Raw genomic sequence first — 23,190 nt, forward strand, 5'->3', positions numbered from 1 at the left:
TTTACCAACAAGCCATAAGAAGGTGCAAAGAAATTACAAAAAGGAGCCAGAGTTACAACGTGAAAATTGTCACCCTCTGCCTTTCTTTCAAAGCATGACCTAAAGTAACTCTTTAACATACAGTCAACACTTACTTTCAGCTTTCCATTCCAGAAGTTGGGCTGCCCCTTTCCCTGGTGATACGGCAGCACCCTTTCCGGGGCTTTCAACCCCATCTCCTGGAGATTTCACCAATATCCTCTTTGGAAGCTGATAAGCTGACCCTGAAACCACACTGGATTCAGGACTCCCTGATGCTGGAGTTCTATCCTTGATTGCCTGTTCAGTAGGAGACAGCACAGCAGCTGCTTCCTTCTGAAGCTTCTCTTCTTGGCGTTGCTTCAGTTGCCGCTTCTCCCACATTATCTCTTCAAGGCTCTTCACTTGAACTTTAGAATTAGTTGCACTCTGATCAGAGGGCTAGAGAGAAACAAAAGAAGAGGAATAAGAGGACAAAAATCTACGGAGATTTCATTAAGAAAAAAATCAGTAGCAATCCCTCTGAAATAGCTCCATGTGGAACAGAGCATGTTAATACCATTCAGACCTGACATTTTTCCCCATAAAACGTTCCCTGTGACAAGATCCATGCTTTGCTATGGAAATAGTTTCAAAAGCCTACACTTCCCAACACAGCAAGCTTCTTCAATAGAGCAGAAGACTCTAGCTGTAATCTATTACATTCTTTTTCAGCAACAGGAAGCCATACAAGCTCCCCCAAGACAGCATTCCCTGACAGACTCATTTCCTCTAATACAAACCTCTAGCCTTTTCTATTAAAGTTCTTAGCCCAGGATTTTAAGATCTCCTTCTTCCAGTCTCACAGATAAGGTCACGGAGAAGAAAAACATTAACCTTGCAGATTTTATCTGGTGCTAATAGGGTTTCTTATTCACTGTCAGGTATAATAAGATTAATTCAAAGCTTGGGGTTTAACACATTGTCTGGAAATCCTATTCAAAGGAGTGACAGGACTTGCGACAGCACTGCAGCGCTTACCAAATGCAGAAAGGTAGGAACACACTCAAACTGGGAGCATGCAGCCAGTTACAAACAAAACATAACAAAATGTATCCAAAACTGTATGAATAGATAGATGTATGTCTTCACAAAGGACTCACCTCTGCAGGTGCAGAGACAGCTTTGGGAGAAGGCTTGCTCAATTCCACTATCTTCTTTTCTTCTCTTCCAGGTGCTTCAAAACAAGCAAAAAAAAAAAAACAACAACAAAAAAATCATCATTTTGTCAACAGCAGAAATAAAGAATCCTGGCTACCTCTGTTTCCTTGTTTTATTTCCTCACGTCTAATAATGGGACAGAGGGAAAGGCTACAGTAAGCAATCCCTGCACCGTTCGAGTTCTCTTTCCCTCAATCGCACTATTTTCTTTTTAGGTAGCTTATATAATCTTAACGATAGCTTTAGTGCTCTGCCAATTTTGACAAAAACTGGCCCTCACATTAAGAAGTTGATACATGCTTTGCAAACATAGATACATCAATAACTGCATCAAACAACACATATGCCAAAGAGGAAGGTAAGCCTGGATTCAGCCCAGGGAAGATCCCATACCACAAGCGGATGGCAGAAGAAACAGAAGCAAGAAACTAGGCTACAAAGCTCCTCAGTGGAAGAATTTTCCAGTGGGAAATACAGAAAGCTATCACGTGATTCATGGAAAATAATATGGTTGCATATTCTGGCACTGCCTTGCCTTCTGACTTTGTAGCCTTAAACTCTTCTACCCTCTACGATATGCAGAGGGAAAAAGCAAAGCAAAACCTGAGCAAACTGAATTTGCTTGACAGGGGAAGCGCTTCACCAGGGCAGGTATCAAATCACCTTATTACCTATTAGCTTTGTGATCCGTAACAACCTCCTCCCTGTTGGGGCAGGTTCAGGTTGTGCCGGTGGAGCTGGCACTTTTCCTCCACTCTGCTGCATCCGCAGAGCTTTCTCCCGCTTGATTTCTTCCAAGGTTTTAACACGCACTTCTCCTGCTGGCTTGGCTTTACCTGTAGGCTCTGCCGGGCGCACTTGGCTGGGCACAGACGGAGCAAGTATGCTCTGCTTCTTGGGTTCGCTCTCAACTTTTGTCTCGGTAGGAAACTCTTCTGTTTTTTGCTTCTCTCGTTCCAATCGCTTGTGTTTTTTTTCAGCCAGGGAGCCTGAGAAAGTTTTGACACGAACTGCAGGGGAAGGTCTTGCCCCCAAGCTGCGATCTTCTGTTTTACAACGTCCTTCAGTCTGGGGTTTCACTTGAGGTTCTCCTCTTCTCCGGTGAGCTCTCTCAAGTCGAATTTCCTCCAATGTTTTCACATGAATCTCTCCTGCCGGCTTAGCAGCCTTCTCTGTCATCATCATCAAAAAAAAAAAGAAAAAGAAAAAAAGAGAAGCACCAACATTTAAGGAGAGAAAAGCAATAGTTAAAGTCTCCAAAATCTGTCACAGTACTAAGGAAAACTAGGTTTGCGTGATCCCAAGAAGGCATCTTAGGACAGCACCATTCTGCACGGTATTCTCCTCCTTTAAGCCACTTGTATTTTGAAAACTAGCGCTATCCGGTGAGAGTGGCAACACAAAAAGCATTAGTCTATTTCATTTTGTTACTTTCTCAGACCATTGTCTCTCTGTTCGCATCTCAAACTCCTGCTCCTGGCAGTGCTTCTGTCCTACTTGTGCGTAAGCATACTGCAGCTTCTGACGGTTCACAGCAGTTTTCAAGCGGAAACTTTGATGAGGCACGAGTGGACAACGCCCCCCCCCCCGCCCCCGAGGCAGATCTCTGACAGTGGCTAAACAGGACAGCTTCAGCACTCAAGCAAGAGGAATCAGGCAGGGTTTTTTAAATTCACTTTTAGGGCTGTATGGAAGCTCATGGAAAGACAAAAGGGGAAAGCATACTTAATACCCAGTTCGTACCTGTCTCTGTACTGGTCTGTTCAGAGGGCAGTCCTAGCCTCTCCTTCAGAGACCTGGGGACTTGAACTACAAGAGAGAACAGAAAAAGTTCGGCAGGCTGCATAAATCTCCATTTGGTGTTCACATAAATCTCATTTTGCAATGAGAGCCATCACTTCACTGGGATTCAGAGCTACCTTGAGCCCTCAACCAACACGCACAAAGAACCACTAGAAGAAAGGACAAACAGCAAACCTAAACAGAAAACCTGTGCATCAAATCCAGATGTCTGCTTAGTAGCCATACCTCTCTTTGGTGCTTTGTCAGCATTCTCCAGAACCTCTATCTTCTTCCCCAGCCTGTCAGCAAGGTTGCGTTTTAACGGAAGGACACTTTTACCAGCTTCAGAAAGAGAGAAAACAAGCAATACTTTAAGAACGTTTCTCTGCAGGAGGGTTTTAGAACAGTCAGCCACAAACTTCCATGCTTCTGGGGATCTTTTCTTAGATTTGCCTTTCAGCTGATAACCAAATTTGCCACTTCTGCCTGCCGTCAATACACATCTCTGCCAAAATGTATTTTCCTCCGGCACGCAGCAAAAATACCCTTCAACATAGTCACGTTTAGATGAGGGCACCTGAACAACGCCTCACAGAAAGCTCTTACCTATGGAGGCTTTCCGTTTTCCCATCCTCTCGCTAAGATTCAGTTGAATCACAGGCTCCTCCCCTAAGACAAAGAATAATCTCTTCACTGTACAGAAACCAGTAGCCACCAAGAGCATTGTCCTTCTAGCCCACATCCCAGCAAAAGGCACTCTTCTGGTAGCCAAACCACAGAAACGAGTGACTACGCGTAGTAGTAGTGCCACACGGTTTTTGCCTTTCAAAGGAATTTGTGCAGATCTGAACACCACCACTTATACACAGACTCGTATCACGCTACTGTCCCCAAGAGGCACCGTCAGCCTCGTCAACGCTTCAAAAATCGGCTACTTGTATAACACCATCTTCTATAGGTCTGCCCTTGCATTACTGCCTGGTTTTCCCAGTTATCCCCTTATTTGCATACTGACACTCGTATTGACATTAGCCTCTCTCTCTGCTGCTACTGCACTTCACCCAACCGCTACTTCTGCCACGTCCTGTCGACACATTAGCTCATTCACAAATCTCACTCAACTTCAGGAACATGAGAGTCCAATTAAGCACATTGGAGGGTCTGTAAGGTGGTGTAATACATGATGAGCTACGGCTTAATGTCAGGCTGATAAAAACCCCTTCTGGATCTTTTACTGCAACACAACAAACTGAGCACCTACAAATGCCAAATATTTGCAATCAAACCAGGGCCTGGAAGCCTAAAAGCATGGTTTTAATTAGAAAAGGCAGCACCAGCAGGCAGACGTGTCTGAATTATCCTAATTATTACTTAACCTTTTGGTTGAGGAGCCATGAAATGGAAACAATAGTATTCGCTGTTACCTTGCTTTGTAGACAGAGTCACAGTTCTCACTACCGTCCGTACATTTTCCTTTTCTGGCACAGGAATAGCCCGAGATTGGAGCGGAGGAACAGAAACTCCTGAAGGACCTTCTGATCATAGCAAGTAAAACATAAGGATGTTTAGGGAAAAAAACAAAAACAACAAAAAAACAAACAAACAACCAAAATAGAAGAACTACCACAAAGACCAAAGACATTAGTTATATATTGCTGTCAAACATACAATGACCACTGCATGTAAATAAGAGAAATGAGCAATTTCCCTCTGATTTGCGCTTGGAATTCCGATCTAGAATATCAGCTGTTGGAGTTTAAGAAAAGAGATTGCACGCCAAAGTAGCTAAAGGCCTACAACTGAGCATGGAAGTCTGTCCCTCAAGCAACTCTCGGCTACAATCACCTCTCCGCATGCACGCAACAGCACCCAAAAATTTCCTTTCTCGCGCCAAGAATTGTATTCGCCAGTGCATAGCCAGCTATACAGGTTGTATCAGAAGGTTAAAACAAAAAAAGAAAACAAAAAAACAAACAAAAAAAGGAGATGAAGGTGAACAGAAGGCAGAAAGGTAAGAAAGGAAAGGATATTAACTCACCACCTTGTTTTTTTGTTTTTTCCTTTAGTTTCTTCAATTTGATTTCTTCAAGTGTTTTTATTCCAAAATTTAAATTGTCCTCTGGAAACAGAAAATCATTAATGAAGCTGAGGCCTAAAGGCACATGTTGAAGAGCACACATCCTCAAGCTTCTGACAGCTCAGAACCCTTCCAAAGTCTTCCAAATAAACCCTCTCAACACTCCTCACCAGTACTAAAAGCCATAGAACGGATGGGTATTTTGGTAAGCAATTGGCACCCTTCTTCACCCCTCCTCCCATCCTACAGAGTAAAATCTGGCAGTTTTCAGCATGTTAATCCATCTACACGATATTAGATTCCTCTGTCATTAGACATGGCTTCTTCTCACAGTGTTAGAAAGGACACATTTGATGGCATTTCAACTCCATGCTGTGGCTCTATTTTGTTTTACAAAAGTCTACAAGGAGGAGTTGACCTGTCTGACCCAAGGGACACACGACAGTATTGGACAGGAATGAGCTCGTGGAAATAACTGACTCCATCCAGCTACCCGATATTCTAGCATAGTTTTAGAACATATCACTTTGGAGATAATCGTCAAGTTCTCCTTCCAAGCCATCCTACTACAGCTGCTAGAATACCTTGCTTTGTATTAGCACTGCATTTCCTAGTGGAAATTATCCGCAATCCATTATTGCCTTCTGTTGCTGGTTGCTGGACAGGTGTTTTAGTTTCATCTCCTTCTTCAGAAAGCTGGTCTGAAAGTCCAAAATAAAACCTATTCAGTTATGGAGCAGGGATTATACAAGGCGTTTCATGCTCATATAGCTCGTACAATGATGTTTCAGTCCACGGTTCATATTCTGTTCGTATTCTTAACTACAAGCAACTGTTTGTGGTTGGTTGTTTTTTTAAACAGCTGTATTGACTTCATAAGATCATATACGTAAGAGCTATACCAGTGAAAAAGTATTTAAGACTCCAGACTCTCGTCCGTAGCTTTAAACACGACACAGTTCAGGCACTCTGTCATTTATACATTCACCTCCAGTAGAAATGCCTTCAGTAAGTAAAAACCACTCACCATCATCATCTTCATCATCATCTGCAGCATTGATTACAACTGGAGGATGTGTAGGACTTGGGACGTTTTCAGAGCTTTCCACTTTCATCACCCCCCTCAGCTGCGGAGAGGGATTTGACTGGACAGAAAGTTTGTTTTGCTGCAGTGACGCCTGAGCCATTTTCACATCATCTTCTGCAGACTCAGGTGGACTTGGAAGCGTAGCTAGAGGAAGATGAGGACCATCTCTCATTTGGCCATGTAAAACGTTCACCCCAACCTTGCACTCACTGTCTAGATACGGTAGATAAGGTAGACAACCCACCTGGCTGCAGAATTCAGAGTTTCCTGTTCCCCACCCCTATGAACACACTAGGAACAACGGCTTCCCTTCACACACTCATCTCACCACCCTACCCTCCAGAAAGGATGAAATGAAGGGAAAGCCACCTGAAGTGCAAAGATCACACAAAGCACAGAGAAGCTGAGCATGAAAGAAAAAATTAAACACCAGAATTACAGTCCGTTTAGCTGAGAGCCTGTGACTGCAACACTTCTCCCTACACTCATCAGTGAGCAGTTACTTGATGCCTTCTACGGCACTGTACCCACTCCGAAGTAATATTCAGAATTAATTCTTTCATGCTTAAAGGAACAGGACCCAAGAAACTCACTTTTGCTTGGCGGTAAGAAGAGTCCATCAACATAGCGTCCTTTCGTGTGATGGAAAGCACAGTTGGATTTTTGACAGCCAACTGGTTGATTCTCCCAGTAGCAAGGAATCTCACTGCGTTTTTTCTGAAGACAGAAAGAAAGAAAAGCTCGTGGTAACACTCGCCTTAGGCTTGCTAAGAGACATAGTTACACGTCATGCCAGAGACAGGGCTATCGCAGTGCAGTGTGGAAACATCATTCCAAAGGGCAGTCTATCACTGAAAGCATTTCAGGGCAGATCGACAAAGCTTGCATAAGCTTTAACAACTACACATTATCTAGCTTTCCTGTCGGTCCATTGGAGAAGTCGGGGGCTCGCACACATCAGTTCAGGGTGGGTTAAACTAAGACAATGTGCAAAATACTGGGATTATTCAGAGGGAAAAAATGCCTTAAATTGCCTAGCTTGAATCTATCTCAAGTTCTGTTTCAGAGCCTTATTTCCTTCCCATCTTTTCTCTCCCCACCCTATACTACCCCAAGAGCTCAGAACATTATCGGAAGAAATCCAGGAGAGAAGAGACCCAATAGGACGTTATCAGTCCCAGCCCTCGCGAGGCTATTGCAGGCTGTTTATTACTACCCTGCTCCAGCACATTTAAGCAGTCTGATTAATGCAGTTGCTTTGGCCTCTGTTAAGAAAATAACGTCAGCATCTAATACAAAAATGTCTTGCTGAGGTATACCTCAGAAATTGATTTTTCTTCCCCCAACTTCCTCCCACCCCCCTCCAAGTAACAGAAACCAGTATCATTTGAAAGCAAGTAAGTCTATCACGTACAAACACATTCAGTCTGCCAACAGCAAGGAAAAATTCTTTCAGGGATTTAGTTGGAGAATACATCTTTAGGCAAACACTCACATCAATTTCCATGTGTCTGAATCTGCAGATATTCCTGAAACAGCGACCCTCCTGCCAGAGCGTGCAGACTGTCTCATTTCCCAGAGCAGCTTCACAGTGGCGGAAGGAACAGCTGTCTCCCTGTAACCAAAAAGAAATCAACAAAAAGGAAATTAGAACAGTACAACCTAAAAAAAGTCCATGCTAATAGAACTGGTAGCAGAATCTAACTGCTTCTTAAGTTAACAGAAATCTGGATGTCTCCGCCCCCTCTCCCTCCTCCTCTCAAAAACTCAACAGAAAAAAAGATACCCCAAAGCAAAAGAAGCCCAAACATACCTTGTTACAGGTGGAATAGAAATAGAAGTAGCAGTCGTCTCCTTGATTAGACATAATCAACAAAGTCTGAGAACGAGCTCAGATTCGAAGGGTTCGCTCTCAACAGGGACTTCCTCCAGTCCTGGCAAGAGCTTGCTTCACTCTTTCTTGGACTTTAAGTCTCCTAATGGCGTGATCAGTCAAATCTTCTTTTTAAAAGTAACCCTAAAGAAAGGAATCAGTAAGTGAAAAATAATTAAATAATAAGCATTTTTACAGCTGCTTTCTGTTAATCAAATTAGCCTCTTAAGGGGGGGAATGTCTTGAATTCAGCTGGTCACAAAAAGTATCCCAGGTTTTTTTTACAGCCAAACGTCTGTAAAACTGCATGGGTTTTGCCAGCAAGTGTTCTCTTCTGTGTCCTCCGTAATAGTTATATGCCTCAGAGCACAGAAAAAACTACTGCTTGTGGCTGTAAGCCCAACAAGAGAGCCGCTTCTTAAAAAACTGGTCATACATTTGAGTTATCAGTCAATAATTAACTGTGGGTACTAACAATTTCCATAAAATACAACTGACATATTAAACATTATTTTTCAATGACCGTAGATCTTCACATTCACATACCTGGACAACTTCAGCAAAGATATTGATCTTCAAAGACTTCCAGTTAACTTCTCCTGTAGGCCGAACCAATACTGAATCCGTGAATTAATAATAAAGGGGTAGAAAGAATTTTCCTCCTCACATTGCCAAGGGAACCTCTCATCCACAATTCAAACATAGGATGTGCTTTAAAACATCTTACAACTAATGGAGGAAGCAAGTCCATTTGAAAACTGTCAGACTGGAGACAGCCAGGGTTAGTTAGCTCTTCCAAAAAAAAAGGAAAAAAAAAAAAAGGAAAAACCAAAAAAAGGCCAACAAAAAAAACCCAGTGCATTTAAAGATGAACTTGTGATTCAAAGTGGCTGCAAAAATGAGGATCCATCTTCCACAGCCGAACAATTTTAAATTTTTCTATTTTTTTTTTTAATTTAAAATTCAGTGAGTTGCAATTTCTGGTCTTCAAGATTTCTTCACCTATTAAGAAAACACAAAAACCTTCCCCCATCTTTATTACCTGTACAGCAAAAACATACTTGTGCGTATAAATACACAAATATGTATATACATACACAGATGTGTTTATACACACACCAAGAGTGAGTGATCATAAAGTCAGCAAGAGTGAGAGTAAAAATTAGAATGTGGGGCTATTTGCCACAGCAGACTGCATAAAAAAAATATCTCATTTTGAGGGAACCGGCAAACCCAAAAGATCTACATAATAGTTTGATGAATATGCCTTCAAGGCTGATGCTTTATAACACAAGTGATTTTGGGGCCAGCACACAAATAGGCATACATACGTACATGCATACAGTATAAACATATCTATACACACAAGCGTGCACAGTATATGTTGTATGATATCCGTAGCGAGAGCAACTCTCAGCCCTAATCGGACACGTGGAGTTGCAATCAATTAACAGCAGGGAGACAGCAGATCGAGGATACAGCAAGCTTTGAGAGGCAGGGAAATGCTTCCTTTGCAAGTGGCATGGCTGCATGATACCAAGAATTTGGGATGACTTTGATTTTTAGGAAAGAATTTGTTCTCTTTTTACATCAGAGCCAATGCTACAAGTTTGCCATCACACTCTGTTCTCTAATCCATATATCCATCATCATGCATTGCAGCAAGATCACGGAACGTTTGAAAAGATGGCTTAGGTCCAATTCGACAGCTGATGATTTTTTGGTGCCTCCAGAGCTGAAACTGATCTTCCTTAGCCACAAGCAGGTTTTTTTGATGTGAAGTCAGATACTTTGATTCTTATTCTTTTAAAGATACTAAATGCCATAAACCTGCAACCAGACCAGATAAAGCTCAAATTCAAGTGATTCTGACCCCTGTCATTCAGATGCTGCGCATTTCTGTGCAAGTATTTCTGACTCTCCTGGACAAAACTGAATGAAATAGTTCTTACAAATTAATAAAAAAGGTTGGAACCTTCTACTCACACAAACACTAGTGAATTTTCCAGGATTTTTATTTTTGGCAGGGAATTTTCCCAAATCTAAAATAAAGAGAGGAAAAGTTGGGTTCTCATGTTAGTTATTGGGTTTTGACTGCTTGTCAAAGGGAAGAAAAACAGTTGTTAAGTGCAAGGGTTCCTTCCCTTCTTCAGTATTGATGGGACTATTCACTTTTCACCCTTAGCACCTTCGAAAACAGACTGTTGTGTCATACAGATTCCTACGCATCTCCTCCTAGAAATTACTGGCACTCCTTCAGGTAGAAGTTTGACAAGAAACATTTTTCCAAATGCGTTACTGATGCCATTGATAATTAAATGAAATTACAAGCATGATTTCTGCAGTTTGCACAAGCCAACACTTAAATGAAAGGCAAGTAAGGACCACTGCTTTGCCCAGCAGAGGCATTCCAACACAAATCAGGAGGAATTCACGGTCTAGAAGGTGCCATTTCTTTTCCCTAGGAAGTGAGACACACCTGTATAGTGCAACTTTACTATATCCACCACCATGGGGGGAACAAGAGAAATCCCCTCAGATCTAGCTCTTTTGAATGTCCAAGCAGCTCAGCATTTTACTTGTTGCCTTCCATACTCCTGAGCAGACTTCAAGACCTCTTCAGAATTTGAATGGATCTTGTTTAACGAATGGGAAAAAAGCAAAACTTTAAAACAACAACAGAAAAAAAACACAAAAAAAACCCCAATGAACAAAAATAACCTTTACAACTCCCCCACACACACACTCAGAAGGAGAAACACCCCTTCCAAAAACCTCTAAGTTCTGAATTCCACAAAAGTCCTTCCATTTTAAAAAAGGTTAACTCAAAAAGATTATTTTTTTTTTAACTGGTATCAGTTAACATGGCAAATCTGACTGCTGAAGAGAAATCAACTGAACTAACCCCTGAAAGTCTGAATACGAATGAGTAACTCTGGTGCACTCAGCAGGTCTCTCATGAAAGTTGAGGAGAATCTTAAACACTTGTTTTTTCTCCAGAACTCCAGTAAAGTTTTTGTATTAAGAGATTTTGAATTTATTTTGGAAAAAAAATAATAATAAAATAAAATAAAATAATTACAGATGCAGTAGCTAGGGGTCAGGAAAAACATGCCAACAAGTATCATAAACTCCACCTTTGCTAAGGGAAGATAAATAGTACAACGCAAGTCTGTCTAGTCTGTTTTACAAGCTTGTCTTTCTCGGTACTGAATAAACAGTCCCACTCCCTGATCTAACCTTCCAGCTTGCTGACCTGCCTTTGTCCTGTACCAAAGACCAAGAAGGCAACAAAACTTTTTGTTGCACCCCAACAAACGCATGAGAGGAATATTATTGCACCTACCTGTGGGTACTTGCGGGTTATAAAGCACAAAGTATTTCACTTGGGCAGTCTCTCTTGCTGCTCTGCTTTGTGCCTTTAATCGCTTACAAAAATATTAAAGATGCTTAATGCCCCCCCCTGTTGATTAGGACAGTCAGATCACAAGGAAGGCAGAGCACCAGGAACTACGTGTTCTCATCCCCCTTGTCAATCCGTCAGCCTTACCCCAGACGCAAACAGCTGCTGATGTTTTACCTGCTTTTTACAGCACTCCACAGGCTGAAAGTGCACTAGGTGTCACAAGTTACATAGAGAATGCTGCATTATAACCTGAATTAGGACATCCTTCCTTAAAATGAGAGGCAAATCAGTCTGTTCCTGAAAGGGCTGATTGGCCCAGTGTTTCTCTAACTGTCAAAGAATAACCCTCAACTGAAGCACTCATCAGGTCACACACTGCTTCAATACAGATCTCTTTTTAGCTTGACACATCAAGATGTCTCTGCAAGAGAAGGAATTCTTCAAAGCAACCTTTACAGCAGGGATCTAGTGAAGTGGCCAAGACAAAGTGTTCAGACCCGAGCGCACCACTCCGGAGGAAATCAGTTTCAAGCCTAAGATATTTCACCCATCTCGCAGTCCAAAAGCCACAGCAATGCCTTTCATCTGAAAGTCTTTCCACACGTTCTGCAAAGCCAGATGGACGTGACCACTGGCAGCGCTTGACTAAGAACTGCATCTCCCCACTGGCCTCCACCTGCAGGTCAACAATCTTGCACCCATCAGACATCTGGGACCACTGGAATGAGCTGAGAAGAGACCCACTCTCCCTCCCTGGGGGATGCTGCTCCACCTTCAGCTGGTTTAAAGTCACTTTAACCTAAAAGGTAGAGAGAGGTTCGCTGAGCAGCCGCTTCCTGCTTCAAGTGATCCCGTGCAAGATCGTTTGGATGCTGGAGTCCCTGAAGAACTAGCAGAACGAGCAAGAAAATCGCTTAAGTGACCTGCTGACCTGCTCTCAGTGCCCCTGTGCTCAAAGTCCAGAATCATTAATTTCAAAATATACGCCAAACACGGCAGCTGGCACCTAGCACTGCACACAATGCCGGCAGTGCTGTTGGAAGCTGGAAAGCCGGGGGGAGGGGATTAAGGGAAAGCCACACATCAGTTTGGTAACTTGGTTCTGTAGGACACTTCCTACTGCAGAAGTTTTAGCACAGCCAGTGGGAGGGAGCTGCCTGTTTTCTACAGGGGGACTTCTGCCGGTGCAGTCCGTGTATCAAAAGATATCCTTGGGCCAGCACTGTCAAGTAGTCCGTGGGTGGTTCAGGGTCCAGGTATCAAAAGTTCAGTGCATACTTCCATGTTGGGCTTTCTCCAAAGCCATGACAAATTTTTCTCTTACACTGTTGTACAGTCATGTTATAGACGGGAACTGACTCTTAGTGCCACAACCCGTAAGAGCTTCTAATATGTTGGCATTGAAAAAAAGTGTCTTCAGTAATCAATTTTATAGTAGCTCTGTTGATCTGTTATTTAAGTGCATTCTCCTATCCGAGTTCCTTCACAGCGGTATGTAGTTGTCAGTCTGAGTCCCATGGTTAAGATTCATGTCCTGGAGATGTTCAACCACAACTGGCTCTAAGCCTATCCATTGAAAAGAAATAGCTCAATACGTACGTCACCTTGACGAGGCAAAAATTCACATGGAACCGTAGAAAAATCTAGAAGTGCTTCCTCAGCTCCAGGTTACCAACAGCACCATCACATTTAGGCCCTGGCCCAGCGTGCAGGGTGCATGGTCTGCAAGCATTGCTGCAACATGGAAGTGCCAAAGCGAGTCCCTGCTCTGCCCTGCCCAACAAGCTTTTTAAACATTGCAAGGAGCCTGCCAGGTATACTGAGGGTCAACTGAGAAGTTCCAGACAACAGATGTGTTTCTACTGATTTCTGGCATCAAAAGGCTTTGGACGGTATCACTTGCACAAAGAAAACTCCCTCTACCTTCTCCAGATGCTCCAGAATCCACTACTGCTGCAGCTGCAACAACCCACGTCTATGGCAAATCTCTGACAGCTCTTGTTTACCCAGGCACAGTTGCAGTCCATCCCTCCTCTTCTTCCAGCTGAAAAAACAGCCCGCTGGCTCGGCCACACCGTCACTGCCAACGTGAGAGCTGGGAACATACATCCAACTACCACTGTTAAACCCCCTGTCCAGGGAGACGGCTGACACAGACACGTTACAGGCACAGTCACCCTCCCCTACAGCACTTCCAGCTATGACCCCTGCCTGTCAGCCATGGCCCATCACACACAACGCTCTGATTGCAGATGTCACCAAAGACTCACTGTCCCCAGATGAGTACCTGGCTTGCCACGGCTCATTTTTTGTTTGTTTGTTCTAGATATGGCACACCAGGTGAACCACAGATCCAAAGTTCCACACAATGCAAGTCTTTGCTCTTCTTCCAGGCAACAGAGAGTGCTTCAACATACTGCATTCAGTAACGAAGCTCTCTCCATCTTGCTCAGTGCCAACAGGCATGACTGCAGCACACGCAGCTGTAGCGGTACCTGCACGTCCCAAATCCTCAACAAATTTTTAGACAGCACCAATTTTTAATGTAGTGGCTTTCCCTTAATGCATAACCCCTTCTTTCTCGTATTTTTAGCAGGCAGCTCTCCTCTATTGCTCACTCTGTCCACCAGCTTTTCCTCCTCCGTGTCCAAATGGGCATCGGGAATCAATTCTAAACTAAGGGGACTGCTAGAGCTGCTTCATCTACTCTTGGGCGACACAGGCATACTTAAATAAGACACGCTCATTCTTTTTCCATTTCTGAAGTCAATGCTGGGGCCTGGCAGCAATTTAATACAACGATTCAGCTTCCTCACTGAAGCGTTTTAGTAAATCTCAAAAAGAGTCAATTTGCAGCCATTTGGAAGGGTGCCATTTTAGATGAGAAGTGACAGCAAGAGGAAGTTTTCTCTAGACTAGCTTTCCCTTTGAAACACCCGACCACCCAGCAATAAATTCAGCCTATCTGCTCAGCCTGGTCAGTTTAATGCAAGTCCAATTCAACCACGTGCCCCAGTGGTGGTTCTGATATCATTTCAGAATCCCCTATCCCCAGGAGATCTCCTTTTTTACAATCAAATAACACAGTTTTATTTTTAATGTATGGTCCAGAGCTCAATCTCTGAGGGCAGCACGCACCCCAAAGCACCAGTTCTGGGAACAATCTGTAGGCTCCACATACTGATCCCTGCAACAGTAAAAAAATCACTTTTGCATTTTCATTATAAACATCAATGTAAGAAAACAGAAACCTCTTAGGTCCAATTCTCAAGAAACAAAACCAAACGTCACCCAATTGGGTTGTTTTAAACAACCTGAAGGAGAAATTAAGATGACAACCGGGTGCATCCAGAGTTAGTCAGTTCCTGAAGGCAGTTCCTCTGGGGAACGGAGGAGCAATCTGCCAGATGACTACACTACAGCACGCCCCTTATATGCACTGCCACAAAAGGAAGGCACAAGGCTTTAACTGAAAACATATACTCATAAGACACCTACACTGTGATCTTCAATTTGCCCAGCTGAACCTCTCCAGAGCCTGCCCAAGGACTCCATTGCCCCGGGAGACCACCGGGGGCAGGGGGGAGCGGAGCCGGCAGCCGAGCCCTACAGAAGGGCTAAGGGCCGAGAGAAGGGCAGGGGTGGGGAACGGGAGAGCTGCGCCCTGGGCTGCGGTCCTGTAACCGCGGGCAGAGCGGACCTTGGGCCTACCTCGGGCAGCGAGGAAGCAGCTCCCCCCTCTCTAAATTCCTGGGGCGCCGAGGCCGGGGACAACACCTCACCCCCACCACCGTCCCCGGAGAACCCGCGCTGCCCCCGCCGCCTCTCCCCTCCCGCTCCAGTGGCTACGGACACCCCGGTGAGGAAGGCTCGGGGACGCGGCCTGGGCCGCCCGCCCCGCCGGACGCGGAGGACGCGGCCTGCTTCCCCTGAGGGGAGCGGAGAGGACCCGGGCCTGGCGAGAGGGCATTCCCCAGCCCCTGCGGTCTACGAACGGCTCTAGTTACCGGCGAGCAGGGACTTTACCGAACCCCTGGGGACCGCCGCTGCCACCGCCGTATCACCTCGATCCGCCGGAGCCGTCGCTCAGGCCGTCGTCCTCCCCGCTGCCAGCCTCAAAGATGGCGCCTAACATACGGGCAACCTCAGCTCGCCCTCTACTAAGATGGCGGGCGGAACGGCTTCACCAGCGCCCACTTCCGCCCGTGGCAGCCGGCGGGGGCGGGGCTCCGCACGGAGCGCAGCGGCCGGGCGGCACCGCCCATCGGGGCGACAAATGCTGGGCGGGCGGGTCCCATAAACAAAGCGGGGCGGGCGGCTTTTCTACCCTTTCCTCTTCCGAGGGGTCCTGGTAGCGCCTCTAACCCCAGATGAAGTCCTTCATGGCGGGGCGAACGGCGGAGTGCCCCTCTTCCCGGCCACCTCTGCCCCGGCTGCGGTGCCCCGCGCCCACCTTCCTGTCAGGGTACTGCCCCTGCCCACCATGGCGCCAGGCCTCGGCCCTTGAGGTGCCCGTTCCCTTCCTCACGCTAGCGGGCGCTGCCTCAGGGTTACGCTTTCCAAGATGGAAGCTATTTTTTGTCTTCAGTCCGGTTTCCCGGGCAGACAGGCGCTTGCCCTGGGGCCTCGGGACACTTCAGGCTGTGCTGCGCCCCAGGGAAGGAGGCCTGGGCCTGGCTGGGTTGTTTTGGGAAGCAGCCATTTCTCTTGTCAGGGCAGCATGGGCTTGCTAAGGCTTCATGGCAGATCATAGACCTAAAGCTGCCTCCTCCTGCTTTTCTCCTCTCCTTCCCAGCGTGCCTGTGTCCTGCTTTTCCCCAGTTTGACCCTGTGGCAGCGGTTAACAGCCACCTTCGCAGCAGCAGCAGCAGTGTTCGTTCTTGGGGAAAGGGTGCCTGGGGCAGACCTGCTACTGGGCGGGCACAGCCATTTTCCCCATTAAATGACTGAAAGTCCTATGATTTGTGTCTTCCTTTGCATCCAGCCAAGACTGTGTTTAAAAAAAGCAGCAATTGTGGCTGTTCCATTTAAGAGCTGGAAGATGCTGTCAGCTCAGACACCTCCCTGAGAAAGCAGGAAAGAGGGTGATGCTGCACAATAAAGCTTTTACACCCTGTTCATATCACTTGGCATCAGCTCCAAAGGTCAGTCACTTCAGCTGAGAAGTTTTAGATTGAACTTTCTCACTGACCACCTTGCCCAGCTCGATCTTCTCATCGTGGCTTGGCCATGGAGTTATTAAAGACAGAGAAGCAACAGCCTCTCCACCGAAGCCAGGGAGTTAAACAGCTCCAGTGCATCAACCTGCTTGGGAATTAGAGTATTTCAGAGGCCAGTTGCTTTTATTTCCTCTTGTCCTCCTTGTCTGGGCAAAGTACCTCTATGGAGGCAAAACAGCCTCAGCAGAGAGGCAGGACACGGCTCAGAGTCAGTCCCCAGGAGATGGTGATCACAACCTCCACCACGCATCACCTTAGAGGCACTGCAGACACGGCATCAGGGAAGGGGACAAGGGAGGATCTTTGCTTAAGGGCAGCTCGACGCATAGCCCAGGAGCACTGCTTTGGATGGCTTTTGACAGCCAATTCTGGACTTTGCTTGGAGATGGAAGAAGCCACGCTTGAGGCAAAGTGCTGGGTGCAGCAGCCAGCCCCTGCCTCTCAATAGCGAGGCTTACACAGAAAGAAAACCCACAATACAGAGTGCTTTTGTAGCAGGGGGGGATGCTTTTGCTCCCCATCCCTCTTTCCACCCCGCAGGCCCCACTTTCATGCCCAGGCTTGCTCTGACGGGAAGCCCAGCCATTCATCCAGTGCTAGGAGAGGATGTGGGATTGATTTCACAAGCTGGTGGACACACTGAGGACATCACAGTTACATGTGGGCACATTTTATTCTCTGGATGCACTTGCGCACTGTTTCTGCTCAACAGCCAAAGCTTTATTGATTCAAAACCATTACCCTTCTCCCCCACCCCCAGCACGCTTTAGTTTTTTACTATGTACCCCCTTTCCCACCCCTCAACCACTCTTCTGCTTCCACTTTGAGTATTATCTCTGCTTGGAGTCTGTTTCCTCAGAAGAAGCCAACTGACAATTCATTCAAAATTTTTTTCTCCCAAGAACCATATAAATTACATGCAAAACATTGTACATAGAGATTAATATCAAAATGCAATACAGATCAGGTGCACTTTAAGCTGGACTCTAGGATATGGCAAACACACCAGGGTACATATTGCTTTGAAACCACCATTATTTTTTTTTTAATGTCATGCATACCACATAATATTCAGTCTTTTGTTTTGTATTTTTCTGTTTTTATACAAAAATACCAGTGCTTATTATACTTAGTTACTGGAAAAGAAAAACTCAGGTCTGTGTGCCCTCTTTAAAAGAAAGTTTTGTTGTGAGAGCATTAGATAAATATATATACACACATAAATGTTGATTTAATACTGTATATATATATATTTATTTAAGGGGAGGAAATAAACTAAAGGCAGTTTTAGCCATGGGCTTTGCTGAATGAAAATTGTTATTTTTTGTTGAGCAGGATGATATCAGAGGCAGAACAGCCAGAGATCAGCCACTCTCAGTGGCAGGGGACAGCCTTGGCAGAGAGATGCTGGAGAAGAACAGCCAGGTGCCAAGAAACATGCCGGCATTTCCCCACAGCCTTGCTGTTTGGGGCAGGACCAGGAGAACGGTACCCCCACATCCCCATGCCCCACCGGGGAGAGCTGGGTTTGCAGGAGGGTGATTTACAGGTTGCATGCTCCATGGGTTGATAAACTTGTAGGAGCTGGACTGAGCAGTGAGAAGCGATGACAGGCAGGTACATGTGTCCTTCCCCCGAGAGGTACAAAAGCATGCAGGGACTCTTCTTTGAGGTGCTTGTTCCCTGCAGTCGTAGAGGGCAACAGGAGTTGGCAATGGCATCTTGGAGGTGCCCTCCCTGGATCGGGGATGGGGCTTTTCCCTTCACCCCAACATCATGTCACCCCAAGAAGCATTTCTAAAGGGGCTGAGCACTACAGGACATCTACTTCTCAGCTAGGGAAAGCCAAAGGCTGCCCATGCTAAAATTTGGTTTAGTTTTTTTCCTTCTTGAGATTGTTTCAAAATTTTTCTCAAAGCTTATTGCACAAAACCTTTGAAAATTAAGTATAACCCCTGTGCAAATCAAAGGAAACCTTATCACATAATGCAAATGCCTAAAAATGCCTGTTCAGCAATGCACACAGGACGTGGTGTAATGTCTTTGGTACCAATCTGCCAATTTATTTAACAGAAAACCACCACCACCACCAGAGACCCTACTGTTATTTAAGAACTGGATGCAAAATTATGTTCAGAGTGTTTTAATAACAAAGCATTCCAAGGCAAGTTAACACGTATCACAGGGTATGACTTCGTTTCCTGTCTGGCATGGCACTCTCCCCCGTGCACACTCGTGGCAGTTCAAACAAAGCAAAAAAAATAATATATATATCTCCCCTCTTTCAAGGCATGTTGCAGAGAGTCCCCAGAAGTTCGTGCCGCTGACCATGCCTTTCAGCATAGAGCACCAGTCTCCCCCAACATTTTTGTAATGTCCTCAATAACTTAACCCAATAGTCATCTGCTGCCAGTATATCACTGAAACTAAATAGAAAAAAAAAAAAAAAAAAAAACTTTACAGAAAGGATGTATGCACAATAAACGTTTATACTTTAAGCAACCAGCCATACCAACATAATTTATATAAAAAAACATTTGTGTCATCCAACTAACATCTAGTATAAAGATGGCTGCTCAGAGAAAAGGAAGCTGACTGGCATCCAATCGCTGATACACTGAATTAGTTACCTGTCACTTTGAACTGCCGTCACACAGTCACGCGCCATTGCAGACGCAGGACTCAAGATATTTTTTTTTTTTTCTTTAAACAAAATACATATGGCTGACGTAAAAATATCAGTTTCTGATCTAAAGAAAACTATATTTTTTGCATAATATTTATATATAATTATTTCTCCCCCTCCTAATATGGAAACTAGAACAACAAAAATAGATCAACTAAAGAACAACCAGACCCTTGTGGCAACCTGCCAGTCACAGATTTCTGGGAGTGACTTTGAGAGCCTCCAACGTTGGCTTTTTGTTGGTTTAAGTCTTTTCTTTTTTTTTTTTTTTTTTTTTTTAAAACAGGTCTGAGGTATTAAAAAAAATATCAAAAGAAAAATCGGTGTGTCCCCCCTCAAAGTATTTAATAAATATTTATGTAAGCTTTAAGAACACCATATTTTCATCTTTTTTTTTTTTGCAAGTATTTAAAATAGAAAAACTGATCTTTTAAGCAATGTCACCTTTAGTACAGAACCAAACCCCACAACCACCCCTTTTGTCTTTCCTGTCACCACTTGTGTAGACCCCAAGAAAACATCCCCCCACCCCCCCGGTCCTCCCCAAGGTATTTTTTCAGCTCATGTGAAGAAGGAACAGGGAGGGCAGTGATGGGTTTGTCTGCGTGGGCAGGGGGCTTGACACTGAATTTGCAATTGAGATGGGCAGTGGTGGCAATTTCTTCTTGCTGTTGGCAGTGTATGGAGCCCAGTCTTCACCCCCTTTGCCAGCACCGAGGCAGGAGACCTGGGAGAAAGACCTTTCCTCAGCTACCTGGGGCAGGAATGGGGCAACCTCGTCCTTCCCTCCTCCCACCCCAAGGAAGGGACAAGTCAGTGCTGGGCTGGAAACAAAACAAAGACACTTGGTTTGTGTTGTCATTTAAGGAACACTTATTTCTTGGCAAAGTACTGGGCCCTCGCGTGGCAGGCGGTGCTGCAGGCAGTGCTTGGAGAAGGCACGGGAGATTCTGCTGTGCGTTCTTAAAGGAAAGAAAAGAAGAAACCAGCCAGCCCACCCTCTCACTAAAACCCCTCTGCTTCCAGGGATGGAGACTGGGTAAAGATGATGACGTTGTACAGCCAGTTACAACCAGGTTCTCCCTACCTCCAACCAAACCAAACAGGATGAAGGAGAGAAGGCAGCAGAGCTTCCTCCAGCCCTGCCTGCCTGGGGCCAGTAACCAGGAGTGCACCATCAAGAGCCCACGGGGAAGAAACTAAGCCCGAGCAAAGCAAACTCCTGCCTCCTGCTCAGTCCCATGGCTTCACAAGAAGGTCAGTTCGGAGCCAAACTGTCCATGACAGCTGGGGCCTCTGCTCCAAAAAAACCACGACTCTCACCAAATGGTTACAAGAGAGCAAGGTGAGGCTGCATGCAGGGTGAAGGGATGACCTTCAAAAAAGCAGCAAGTGAGGCAAAGCCTCCGTGCAGCACCCTCTCTGGAAGACCTGCAACCAACCAACCAACCTGTCACCTCTGTGAGGAATTGCCTCCACCAGCAAATCAGCTACAGAAGTGCTACGGAAATCAAGAGTCCTCCCATCGGCCATGGAGCCTCCCTCTCTTCCACTGGCTAAAGAGTCAACCTGACTCATCCCTGCCATGATCTAGGAGTCAACCCACTGTACTGTCAATAACCCGATGCTTGTTCTCCGTTCAGCCTGCTAATGCTTTGGCAGTGATGCGCAGAGCTGGTGGGCATGGCTGGAGCATCCTCAGGGGTTCCTCAGCAGTTAACCAGAGCTTGTACTCCAAGGCTGAAGGCTTATTTAACCCAACGGTACAGGCAAGCCAGAACAAGCAAAAGTCCCTCTGCTCTTGATGGCAGGAGCCATTAAACCTTTGCAAGGCTCTCGCCAAAAGTTTCACAGCTGTTCAAGAGCAGGGGAGACGCATCTCTTAAGACTCCGCAGGAAGAAGCCCCATTTCTCACAACCATGGGGTTTTTCTTCACCACCCTTGCACTGCCAGTTCACCTCCACCTTGCTTTGTATAAAAATCAGAATCTTTTACATCCAGCAAGGTTACAGCCAAGTCACCTTCATTCCTTGTCTACCAATTACTGCTTTGGAAACGGAGAGAGAAAAGTGTGTGCGCACACACAGAGGAGGAACTGTAAAGGCTAGGTACCATTTTTCAAGGTGGAAGACTGGTGTACATCCCTGTATCTATCAACCTGTGAGTAAACAACTTCCCCCTGGCTGGGTTTTTTTTGTTTTTTTTTTCTAAATTTTCGCACTACAGTGCTAACTCCCCCACTTCCCACTGTGAAGTTACTGGGGGCAAATCCCACAAGCAAAGAACAAACCCCAACATTAGAAGAAAACCCTAAAAACCACAAGTGGGAAAAAAAAAAAAAGTCACAAGTGCACCCCAGCCCTCAGGCTGAGAGCATGCATGTAAGACTACAACAATTTGAACTTTCTTTGAACATGCATTTTTCAAAGTGAAAACCCCCAACAGACGCATGGAGCCCAACTCTCGGAGAGGAAATAACCTGGCTGGTTCACTTGGGCGAGTACCACTGAAAATTAGGGATGGAGATGCACAATTTTGGCTTAGCCTCTCTCCCAACACCCAGCATCGTGGTACTCTGGTTCCCACTGCTAAACAATGGTAAAAAAAAAAAAAAAAAAAAAAAAAAAAAAAAAAAAAAAAACAAAACAAAACAAAACACCAAAATGATATACGTATGAGCAGTTTGACACGAAGTGACCGCAGTGTGTGATCAGTTACTGGTGCCAATATCACACAGGGCGAGGGGCGAAGGTGGAGGAGGAGGGGGGTTTGAAGTTCTAAGGTCAAACCGATGTCTCCAAGCTGTGTAAGGGGCTTTCGGGCTCCGGGACGGTGACCTCAGCTTGATCGCTGTCCACTGCATTGTTATTTCTGTTGAGGGATGTAGATCCACCCAGGCTACCCCCACCTCGCTTTTTGAGTCCGTCAGTCTCAGGGTCATCTTCAGCGCCGTCAAGGAATGGTGTTCGAGGCTCATCTTCCTCCAGGATGAACTCTGGGTGAGTCATGAAGTTATGGATGGAGCTTCTGGATTCGGGTTTCTCGAGGCCTTCGTACAAGGAGCTACGGAACGCATTCACCACTTTGATCTGCCAGGAGGTGAGGAGCATGGGGGATAAACAAAAGAGGGGTTAGTAGCAGGTATGAGAGGCCAGAGCTCCCAGGAGAAAGTAAAAATAAATAATAAAGACACAATAAAACAAAAAGCACAACAACAACAGTCACCGCCACTGAACAGACAGCTAAGTCAAAATGAGGTATCTATGGTGAACTAGGAGGGCCAACATGGATCAGACTCAGGCACTAGGTGCGTAATAGGGAATCAACCAACTACAGGGCGACTTCAGAAGCTGCAAGAAAAGACACAAAAAACTCAAAAAAACAGATCACTTCAAATGAATGGAAGCCAAAACACATTAGTTGTCATTACGTGTGCGCACGCGTATCTGTGTGTATAAACAAGGACAAAAAAGTGGAAGTACAACTTAAAAAAGAGGTGGGTTAGACAAACAGCGGGTTCACTTCAAGGCAAAAAACTCTACTGTGGGAGCGATGTGTGTGCTCTATTTCATTTTTAGACCTACGGAAAGGAATGGGCTTTAAGAAGGTATCACAAACTTTTCAGGCCCATGTGAAGCAGTAGGTCCAAGTGATGCCATGACCAGTAAAACCAGACCCAGCTAAACATGCAAGAAGGAAGCCAGATCTGTGCGAGTTTCCCCACATGGCTGCCACCTGGATCCCAGGCTGGACCTCTGAATCCTTCCTTCCCTACACTGATGTGCTGAAGAAGACCCAGCATTTTCCAAAGGCAGCTATTCTTTTGGATGCTCTGCATGAA

The 23,190-nt window shown here is 45.3% G+C and overlaps 2 protein-coding genes across 22 annotated transcripts in view; both read right to left on the reverse strand.

The window, feature by feature from the left end:
• The window catches only part of LOC126051932 (zinc finger CCCH domain-containing protein 11A-like), a 31,765-nt gene extending 16,182 nt beyond the window's left edge, over positions 1-15,583 (reverse strand). For 2 of the 15 annotated variants that reach the window (XM_049831848.1, XM_049831847.1), the window contains exons 1-14: positions 8,584-15,273; positions 7,978-8,181; positions 7,660-7,779; positions 6,758-6,881; positions 6,105-6,308; positions 5,662-5,778; positions 5,039-5,119; positions 4,425-4,535; positions 3,607-3,669; positions 3,247-3,342; positions 2,962-3,027; positions 1,890-2,390; positions 1,161-1,234; positions 135-459 (exon numbers count right to left, since the gene is read on the reverse strand). In XM_049831848.1, coding sequence (XP_049687805.1) covers positions 135-459; positions 1,161-1,234; positions 1,890-2,390; positions 2,962-3,027; positions 3,247-3,342; positions 3,607-3,669; positions 4,425-4,535; positions 5,039-5,119; positions 5,662-5,778; positions 6,105-6,308; positions 6,758-6,881; positions 7,660-7,779; positions 7,978-8,031 — 1,936 coding nt within the window. In that variant the 5' untranslated portion in view covers positions 8,032-8,181; positions 8,584-15,273. Of the gene's footprint in view, positions 1-134; positions 460-1,160; positions 1,235-1,889; positions 2,391-2,961; positions 3,028-3,246; positions 3,343-3,606; positions 3,670-4,424; positions 4,536-5,038; positions 5,120-5,661; positions 5,779-6,104; positions 6,309-6,757; positions 6,882-7,659; positions 7,780-7,977; positions 8,182-8,583; positions 15,288-15,507 lie in introns of those variants that run through there. The other 13 variants (XM_049831853.1, XM_049831852.1, XM_049831850.1 and 10 more) reach the window with 13 other exon arrangements.
• Positions 15,584-17,412: 1,829 nt separating this feature from the next.
• The window catches only part of LOC126051931 (plasma membrane calcium-transporting ATPase 4-like), a 53,886-nt gene continuing 48,108 nt past the window's right edge, over positions 17,413-23,190 (reverse strand). For 5 of the 7 annotated variants that reach the window (XM_049831841.1, XM_049831846.1, XM_049831842.1 and 2 more), the window contains one exon: positions 17,413-22,438. In XM_049831841.1, the coding sequence (XP_049687798.1) occupies positions 22,133-22,438 (306 nt within the window). In that variant the 3' untranslated portion in view covers positions 17,413-22,132. The remainder of the gene's footprint in view (positions 22,439-23,190) is intronic. The other 2 variants (XM_049831845.1, XM_049831844.1) reach the window with 1 other exon arrangement.

Source organism: Accipiter gentilis, chromosome 29, assembly GCF_929443795.1.
Source record: "Accipiter gentilis chromosome 29, bAccGen1.1, whole genome shotgun sequence".
Taxonomy (NCBI): domain Eukaryota; kingdom Metazoa; phylum Chordata; class Aves; order Accipitriformes; family Accipitridae; genus Astur; species Astur gentilis.